Source organism: Emydura macquarii, unplaced genomic scaffold (genome assembly GCF_026122565.2).
Source record: "Emydura macquarii macquarii isolate MOO-44397 ecotype Brisbane River unplaced genomic scaffold, CSIRO-AGI_Emac_v2 contig_3511, whole genome shotgun sequence".
Classification (NCBI taxonomy): Eukaryota; Metazoa; Chordata; order Testudines; family Chelidae; genus Emydura; species Emydura macquarii.
In genome coordinates, this window is record NW_027133648.1 from 309,585 (window position 1) to 319,192 (window position 9,608).

The following is a 9,608-nucleotide window of genomic DNA, read 5'->3' on the forward strand; positions in this document are numbered from 1 at the left end:
CCACGCAGCGGCTGAAGTACAGCCGGGCCCAGAGAGAGGAGACCAGGCAGCCGGCAGCAGCCGGGCCGTGCGGAGAGCTGGCCGGGCCGTGCCCAGGCCAGGGGCCGACAAACCTGCTCCGGGGGAAGGTGCCTGGTGCCGGGTCCAGCCTGGGGGTCGCGTCCTGCGCTGCAGAGCAGGCACTGCCCCCAGGTCCGGCTCAGGGGCACTCGCCGGGCAGAGCTCACAGGGGGGCGAATCAGGGGGGCTGGAGTCCAGGGGCTCCATCTCGGAGGCAGGGCGGCCCACCCGGGGGGGGAGGGGAAGGTGGGGCACGCCGAGGGGGGGGAGGGGAAGGTGGGGCACGCCGAGGGGCTCCCCCAGGGGCTGGTTAAAAGCTGGGGCACAGCCCCAATGCGGTGACGGCCCCACAGGCCCCACGGCTCGGCCAACGGCACCTGCCGGGCTGCAGCTCTGCAAACGCTCGTCCCTGGGCTGGCGCTGAGCCCCCCAGCCCCCGGCTCCCCCTGACATGCAGCGGGGGGGGGGGAGCAGACGCGAGCGCCCCACGAGCGCGCCACCCCCACCCCACGCTCCACCAGCCCCGCACTGCAAGAACCCAGGTTGCCCAGCCAGCCCCTCGGTCAGCCGCTCGCGGGGCGCCGGCCAGAGCCCAGGGCACCCAGCACCAAGGCGGACGGCACCAGCGCCGGCCCAGGGCAGGTCCTCGCCGAGCACAGAGCCCAGGCCAGCCTGGGACAGGCAGGAGGGACTGCGCCAGGAAGGACTGCAGGCCCCGGCCCAGGAGGCCGAGCGGGAGACAAAGACAGCAGCCTGCAATGGGGCAGGGATCCAGCCTGGCCTGGCAGACCGGGCCCCCACACTACAGGGGGGCAGCGCCAGCCACTCAGCAGGCCCGGGATTGCTCACTGGCCCGGCCCCCGATCCCTACATGGCCAGAGGGGGATCAGGGCCCAGCCCCAGCTCCCCTCCCCCAGCTGCCCCTCGGGGCCGGCCGTGGGCGGGGGGGCTCATTCCTCAGCCTGTCTGGCTGGGCTGCCGTGACGCTGCCCAGAGCCGCGGGGCCGGAGACACTTTGGAGCATACGCAGCTGTCAGGCCAGGGGAGGGGGAGCCCCGCACAGCCGCCCACAGCTCCCAACCCAGCCGGCCATGGGGACAGGCCGCCAGCGCCCTCCCTCCCCGGCCCCAGGAGGGGAGAGGCCCCACAGCCCGCCCCGGACGGGTCCTCGCCCTGCACGGGGCCGGCTGGTCGAGGCAGTGGGCCAAAAGCCGCCCACTTGGGTCCTGCAGCTCTGCAAGGGGCGGCGAGACAGGCCAGGGCCCCTCTCCGCTGCCCACCGGCACAGCACCCGGGGCAGAGGGAGCCCCAGACGGACCCTGGGGCACCCCTCCGATGAGGGCAGCTCCTGGCCGCGGGCCGGGGAGCTGCAGTGGGGGAGAGGCAGTCTGCTGGGGCTGGAGGGGGGTTAAAAACCAGTGGTTTTGGGGGGAGACCAGGCCATTTTATTTAACGCGGGTTTGTGATTTTGTTGCTTAAATTACAGCAACTGTTGGTTTTTAAAGAACCCAGCTTGAAGAGCAGCCTGAATGCGATTCGAATCTGTTACCTCTCAGCCCCCGAAACCACGAACACAACCAAACACGCGGACGCCACCACCTCTGCGGAGAGCCGCGGGTTATAGGGGCTGGTTTCTCTAGCAAGGAAGGACCAGGGGAAACACCCGGCGTTGGGGGCACAGTGTTACCGATACGGCGCGATAAGTCGAGCCACGGCCAGGCACTTCCCAGGGAAGGAACAGAACAAGGACTCAGCAAGTGATGCATCCCCTCCGCCATTCCCAGCCCCTGGCCAACAGCCATTGATGGGCCTATCCTCCGTAGCCTTAGCCAGTTCTGTTCTACTCTTGGCCTTCACAACATCCTGTGGCAAGGAGTTCCATAGGTTGACTGGGCATCTGGTGAGGAAATATTGTCTCTTGTTCCTATTAAACCGCATGGCTAGTCCCCACGGGAGTGCCCTTTGGCTCAGCTCTCGGATTAGGGCTATCTGACCCCGCCCGCCACTCACAGCTGCACAGTTACTTAGAGTGGGACGCGCCAAACCTGGGGAACCGCTTTATTAACCGCCCATCAGCAGTGTGCACCCCGCGAGAGAGCTGAGCGCGGGACACAGCCGCTTAGCGGCAACGCAGCACGTCGAATGGTCCCCCCCACCGCCGAGGAGAGCTCCAGGCACCTGCCCGCTGCCGGGCACGTGGCAGTACTGCTGGGAGTCGATGCTGCCGATGGAGGCCTGCCACACAGGGATCTAAATCAGCCCCCCGGCTGCTCCACTCCCCCCCCCCGGGGCAGGGAGATGGGCAAGCGGCAGGGCAGGCAAAGGGGCCAGCGCCCCGAGGCAGCAGCCTCTGCGGACAGCTCTGCAACGCGAGGCCAAGTGGCAATGTTCTGAATATCCTCTCCGAATACTGGGCGTGTGCCTCAGTTTCCCCGGTATGCAAACCCCTTAGCTCCCTGCTGCTGCTCAGCCCCTCCCCCCTGCCCTGCAGCCCCCTCCTGCCCCAGTGTCCCAGCCCCCAGGTCCAGCATTACAGACAGACAGACATCCCTCCCCCCTGCCCCCCATCATCCAGCTCCCTGCCCCCTCCGGCCCAGGAGAGCTGCTCAGATGCCAGCAGGGTTACAGCTGGGCCCCCTTGCGCTATGGGGAGGGGGGGCGGAGCGCGAGGGCCCCAGCTTCTCACCCCCGGCATTGCCCCCCGGCTGCCTTCCAGCCCCGAGGTAGGGTCCCCCGGGGACACGGGGGGCCGGAAGGCCGGCTGTGCCAGAGGCAGGACCCCAGGCTCAGTCCCTGCCGTGGGCCCGGAGCCAAGCCGGGGCCGCAGCCAGCCCAGCTTTGTTTACGCGGCTGCCGGAACCCGGAAGGCTGAGGAGAGCCGGAGGCAGCTGCCTGGGCAAGAGCAGAGACACCTGGCGTGCGAGGCCCCCCCGGACATGCTCCGGGCCCACTGCGATCCTGGCCCCGCAGCCAGCCCCACAGATCACGTGGGGCCTGCAGGAGGACGGCTCCCACCCAGCACCAGGCAAAGGGCCAAGCCCCTGGGCACCAGCCCCACTCCCTCTGTGCAGGGGCACCAGGGGCTGGGACGGACCCAGGCAGCGGCCCTGCCCCTGCATCACAGCCCCCGCCCCGGGGACGCCCTTGGGAGAAGGGCTGCAAGCTGCTCTCTGAACCCCGAGGCATGTGCACGGATAACCGGGGTGACTGAGGAGCCGGGCCGCCCCCCAGAGCCCCACAGAGCTGCACCAAGGCTCAGAGCCGGCCCATCAGCCAGGCCGGAGCATCCTCCCCGGGTGAGGGCCGGGGCCCCACCTCCGGCCATGGGTAGAACAGGACAGCCCCACGGGGAAGGACGGACAGGGCTCGCCCGGCAGGACGCAGACAGGGGCCTGGCTCACTGCTCCTCCCCAGCCAGGCCAGCGCCCAGCTGGCGAGGGCAGCGCTCTGGGATGACCCCACGTCACTGGGGGCCGCGTGGGGACCATGGCTCTCACCCTCGGAGGCCGGAGAAGGCGCTGGGGAGTGCGGGCACCCAGCCCTCCCAAGCCAGCACCCAGCCAGCCGTGCACACGCAGCACCCAGGGCTGCCCCGGCGCCAGGAGCTGCCCGCCCGCAGCCACCCTCAGCTTGGCTGATGGATCACCTGCCGCGCTGGCTGGCCTCGGCAGACCGTTAACTCAAGGGTCTGTCTGCCCGTGACGGACGGCGGCTTTCACACACACACAAATACTCATAAATCGCCGCCAGGCAGCGCGGCGGGAAAGCCTGCAAGAGCGCGCAGAGACGGCACGGGGACCCCTCGCAGCCCCCTGCCCCCTGGGCTCGCTGTACCCCTGCTCGGAAAGCGTACGTGCCAGGGGAGAGGCTGGCTCCAGAGGGCAGGGTGGGACCCGGGGCCTGTCCCCTGGAGACCAGCGGCCGGCCCAGTGTTTTGGGTTTGGAGTAGAACTCGAGACGCCGCGGCTCAATGCCCTGCTCCAAGAGACGCCCCCGGGGCCCTGGGCCAGTTCCTCTGCCCCCTGCAGCACACAACGGCTGGAGGGCAGGGAGAGGGTCGCCTCTCTGAGGCCTGCCATTCCATGTCTCTCCTGCCCCACTGCCCCAGATACGGCGCACGCCAGGGGGCAGGAAGGGACCTGCCCTGAACACCTCCCCAGTCACCCGGATGGGACCATCACCCCGATGCTGAGGCAGAGCGAGGGGTGCCACATCCCCCCCACGCCCATGAGGGGCACCCCCCCCAGCCCCGCCCCTCCCGCACGGCGCGGTGCAGCCCGGGGGTCCCTACCGTCCTTGCGGTAGAAGCAGATCTCCACCTTGCGCTCGTCGGAGCCCAGCAGGGCCTGGGCGATCTGGGTGGCCGCACTGTGGCGGGTGCGGGGCCCGTGCAGGAAGTCGCAGGTGCAGGGCCGCTGCATGACCTCAGCTCGCGTGTAGCCGCACAGCTCGCAGAAGGCATCGTTGCAGTAGATGACGGCGCAGTTCTCCGCCCGCGCGTTGGCGATGATGAACTTCCGGCCTGCGGGGAGAGGCGGGGAGAGGTCGGGCGGCTGGCAGCACGGCTCCCCTCGGGGCGCAACCCCCTGGGGCTATCCCCCACGGACCCCCCAAGCCTGCTCTCCTCTGCCCCCCCCCACAGCCGGGCAAGGCGGGAGCCAGGCCCCAGCACCCCAGTTCCTGCCTCCATTCAAGCTGGGGTGTCCAGCAGCTGAAATGCACAGCCAGGGGGTACCCGCAGCCGCCTGGGGTCTCCCCTCGGGGTAGGGCCGACGTCCGCAGAGAGGCAGGGACTGGGCCAAGACCTCTGCAGGCCCTGCGTCCCGAAACGGCCCTTTGGCGAGGCCAGGGGAGCAGGGACTCCATCTGCCCACGCCCCGCAGTGACGGGGCGTCCACGCCGCACACGGGGCGGGATCTCAGGGATTCACAGCTCGGAGAGTGTCCTGAATCCACCGACACGGCGCCGGGAGCCCGTTGCTGGCACCCACGCACAGCACGAGGGCCTGCCCTGCCCAGAGCGCCCGCCCGACGCCACGCCCCAGAGCATGGCAGATGCTGCCTCCGCATCGCCCGGAGCCTGTGCGAGCAGCTGCTCAGCCGGCACCCCATGACCTCCCGCCCCGCCCCGGCCGAGCACGGCTATGGACAGGTGGGGACACGTCAGCCCCGCATCCGGCCCTGGGGTCACGGCTGGTCCTGGGGACGCACGACAAAGAGCAGCACGTCAAACCGGGCTTTGCCGGAGCCTCCGCCCTGCCCCAGCCCCCTCCCGGCCTAGCCCTGAGCTCCCTCCTTCCCTCCCCCCAGCTCTGCTGGTGCCCGACCCCAGGTCCTTGCTCTCCTAGCCCGGGGCCTTCCAGCCCACCCGCGGCTCTGGGCTCCCGCAGCTTGTTTACTGGCCGGCTGGCTGCTGTGTCTGCAGGAGCCTTCGCACAGAGCTGCCAGGGCCCTCGGTGCCAGCAGCAGCCGGCTGGGGATAAACAACCGGGAGGCCTGGGGCCTGCGCGCGGCCTCCCCTCCCTGCAGGCCTGGCCCAGCCCGGCAGCCCAGGCCTCCTGCTCCTCTCCTCCTGGGCCCTGCGTCTCCAGCCAGGGCAGCTCCCCCGGACCGGGCCGGGCCGGGCCAGATCGGGGCAAGGTCCCGTCCCGTCCCGTCCCACCGCAGCACCCCTGCAAGAGGCAGGGCCCCCGGGCCAGCCCTGCCACTGCCGCAGGCGCCTCCCCCCAGAGCCGGGAAATCCCAGCCCCATGCATGGGGTGAGGCTGGGGTGAGCGGGGGCAGGGCAGGGAGACCCCCCCCACACACACACACACACTCCGCACGTCAGAACTGTGCACACCACCGCGCACCAGACATTGCCACGCCTGCCTGGCCACATAGCGGGGCTGCCCCACACAGCCGCCCGAGCTGAGAACTGACTAACTTCTTCCACCCACCGCCCCAGCGCCCGCCGTGCAACGGGCACATGCGCACCACCGCACGCCCGTCCAGCCGCAGCTGGTGCCCGCTACGGCCCCTGCCCTGCCCCTCTGACCCAACCCAGCAAACAGCCGCCCTTCGTCCAACGGGAACCGACTGCTCCAGCCAGCCCTGGACAGCCCCACCCTGCACCCGGGGAAACTGAGGCACGGGGCAGGTGACCGCTACGCCAGGGCAGAGACAGGCATTCAGCTGCGGAGCTGCCAGGCCCAGGCCCAGCCCCACGGCCATCCGAGGGCCGTGACTGGCGCACGGTCGCCAGGGCCAGCAGAGGAGGGGTCTGTACGGGGGAAAGACAGGAACTGCCAGAGCGGGTCAGACCCACGCCGCCCCCCCACACCCCTACGGGCCTTCCTGACCCCTTGCACAGGAGCGTCGCCGTGGGGCACGGCCGGGGTCTCTCCCCAAGGAGCCGTCTGCCTGCCCCGAGCGAAGTCCCCGACGCCGGGCACAGCAACGTAGGCAGGAAACAGAACCAAGCTCCCGCTGCCGACTCACCGACGCGCTTGGCCACCCGCCGCCCCCGAGCGCCCGCACGCTGGGCATCCCCTGCACACACATACGGGGGCACCCCCTGCACACGCACACGGGCACATGCACACACGGGCATCCCCTCCGCACGCACACACACTGGGCACCCCTGCACACACGCATGAACACATGGGCACACACAGGCACACTGGGCATCCCCTCCGCGCGCGCACGCACACATACACACGAGCACCCCTTCTACACACACGCACACACACGTGCACATACACACACACACACGTGCACACACACACGGGGGCACTCCCTCCACACACGCACATCCCGACACAGGGGCACACGCACACTGTGTGCACATCCTGCACATACATCCCCAGGGACTGGGGCACACGCACACCATACACGTTCACACACACACTCACACACACACACACACACACACACGTGCACACACACACTGGGGCACTCCCTCCACACACGCACATCCCGACACAGGGGCACACGCACACTGTGTGCACATCCTGCACACACACCCCCGGGGACTGGGGCACACGCACACCATACACGTTCACACACACACACACACACACACCCAGGAGTTGGGGCACACGCACACCATACACGTTCACACAGCACACCATACACGTTCACACAGACATACCCCCAGGGACACACGCACACCCAGACCAGGGGCTGGGGCACACGCACACCTTGCACACGCGGGCAGCCCCGGGGCACACGCACACCTTGCACTTACTCTGCCCTTCGAACTTGCGGATGATGGTGTCCAGGAAGGTGTTCGGGGGGGCGACGTGGCCGCGCCGCACGGGCATCCTGCTTATCCCATGGGGGGCCCGGCCGGGGCGCGGCGGCCGCTCCTGCGCGGAGGGGGGGCGCTGCGCTGAGCTGCGCTGCGCTGCGGGCCGGCTCCGGGGTCACGGGGCGGGCGGGATGCGCCGGCGCCGGCTCCGGCTGGGTCCGCAGCGCCCGCTGGCTGCGGCCCGGCCCGGCCCGGCCCGGCCCCTCGCGGCCAGGGGGAGGGGCCGGGCTCTGCGCCGGGGATGCGGCGGCTGCCGGGCGCTGGGGGGGGGTCAACGCCGGGTCCCCCGCCCGGCCCGGCCCGGTTCGGCTCGGCTCGGCTCGGGGTCCGCGGCTTCCCCCGGTGCACCTGCCGCCCGGCCCGGCCCGGCCCGTGTCCAGGCAGCGCGGGCCGGGAGGGAGGCAGACGGATGGCGGGGCCCGGCCGGGTCCTGCTCGGCTCGGCTCGGCTCGGCGCGCGGCGGGGGGGCCGGGTGCGGTGCCGACAGCCCGGCTCAGCCAATGGCGGGCGGGGGCCGAGCGCAGGGTCCTGGCGGGGGAGGGGGCGCGAGGACAGCGGAGCCCCTCCCCCATGGGGCCGCCAGCCCCCCACGCCGAGCCCCCTCGGCCTCCGCCCCCGTCACCCAGTTCAGGGCCCGGCCCCCTCTGGCCCCACCCGATGCCCCCCGGAGCGGCCCCCCATCCGCCCTCTGTCCGACCCTGACCAGCCCCGCCTGCTGCCCCGGACCCCCACTAAACCCCCAGCCAGCCCCCCTGCTGCGCTCTGATCCCCACCACCGACCCCCCAGCCAAGCCCCCGACCCCCCGTCCTGCAGCTATTCCGCCCCCACCCGCCTGTCCCCAGGCACTGCCCCAGCATAATGCCCTCCGGCCCCCTGTGCTGCACCCGGCCTCCTCGGCCCCCTGCTCTGCCCCGCGGGTGGCTGGCCCCCTCCTCAGCCCTTCCTCCACCCCCGTCCCTGGCTGCCTGCTGCCCCCTCAGCTCCCAGCTCAAGGCGAGGGGGCAGCGCCAGGGGCGAGGGGGGCAGGTGGCGGGAGCAGAGAGGTCGGCCGGTCACGGCCCTTCCCGCTGGGCGCCAGGGCTCGGGTGCTGCTGTGGGGCAAGCGTCCCAGAGCTGCCCCTTGCCCTCACCCTGCTGCGGCTGTGTCCCTCGCTGGCACTCCTGGGCCTGCCCCAGCACAGGGCTTGGCTCCCCCACGCGGTGGCGGTGGGGGGGGGGGTAACAGGACAGGCGGGGGCACGAAGAGCTGGCGCTGCCCGGAGCCACAGTTCCAGGCTAGCGAAGGGGGCGCCAGCGAAGCGGACGCACACCCTGAGCTCCGCAGCTGGGCCAGGCCGGGTGCCCGCACGTGCCATGGCTGAGCCAGCAGGCCTGGGCAAAGCATCCCTCCACCCGCTGCCCTGCGCCTGTCTGCAGCCAACGGCTCCCCCGGCCACCCTACCCCCTGGAGCAGCGCACGCCGGCCCCCAGCCATGACACGCTCAGACCACGCCAGGCCCCGGACGTGTCCCACGCCGACCCGCAGCCCTGCGCTAGGAGCGATCACCAGTGCCGCTGTGCCAGCGGCCCCTGCTAGTGTGTGTCTACCGCAGAGTCCTGTAGTGCCTGGCACACGCGTGTTCCCTGAGCAGCGTAACGCCACGTGCGTGTGTGGGGGAGGCGTTGCTGCTGCAGAAATGTGTGAAAACCTCCCCCCGGCGGACACGGCTGTGCCAGCGACCGGTGCAGGGGGGTGTACAGCACCCCCAGATCCACACAGCGACCGCTGGCGGCTCCTGGCAGTGCCAAGGCAGGGCTGCCTGTCCCCCCCGTTCCCGGCACCCCTCCCCGTCAGACACCTCCAGAGGCTGAGCACTGTGGGGCAGGGCCCGGGCGCGCGGTGTGTGTCCAGCCCCGGGTGCAACCGTCGCTCGAATAACAGTCCTGGGGCTGCAGGGGCCACGAGAGGTCATCGCGTCCACGCTTCCTCCCCGCGCCCGTGCCGAGGCCATCCCCGACAGGTGTGCGCAGGGCCCCGGTGCCTGCCTGGGGGTCCCTGCAGGGCCCAGCTCCAGGGCTGTGGCCTCGGGCTAGCCACTCCCCGGAGCAGCTCGGGAGACTCGCAGAAGCATCACTGCCCAGGCCTTTCCCAACCCGTCCACAGCCCCCCCGGGCCAACATCTCTGGCCACAGACACGGGCTACGGCGGCTGCCCGGAGACAAACTGGGTAGAGCAAAGCCCCACCCTGCCCATCCGCTGCTTACGGCCACCTCGCTA

General features: G+C 70.9%; 1 protein-coding gene across 3 annotated transcripts in view; it reads right to left on the reverse strand.

Annotated features, from left to right (window-relative positions):
• KCNH2 (potassium voltage-gated channel subfamily H member 2) overlaps positions 1 to 7,525 on the reverse strand; it is a 36,691-nt gene extending 29,166 nt beyond the window's left edge. For all 3 annotated transcript variants that reach the window (XM_067535673.1, XM_067535674.1, XM_067535675.1), the window contains exons 1-2: positions 7,288 to 7,525; positions 4,352 to 4,582 (exon numbers count right to left, since the gene is read on the reverse strand). In XM_067535673.1, coding sequence (XP_067391774.1) covers positions 4,352 to 4,582; positions 7,288 to 7,363 — 307 coding nt within the window. In that variant the 5' untranslated portion in view covers positions 7,364 to 7,525. The remainder of the gene's footprint in view (positions 1 to 4,351; positions 4,583 to 7,287) is intronic.
• Between the last annotated feature and the right edge of the window lie 2,083 nt (positions 7,526 to 9,608).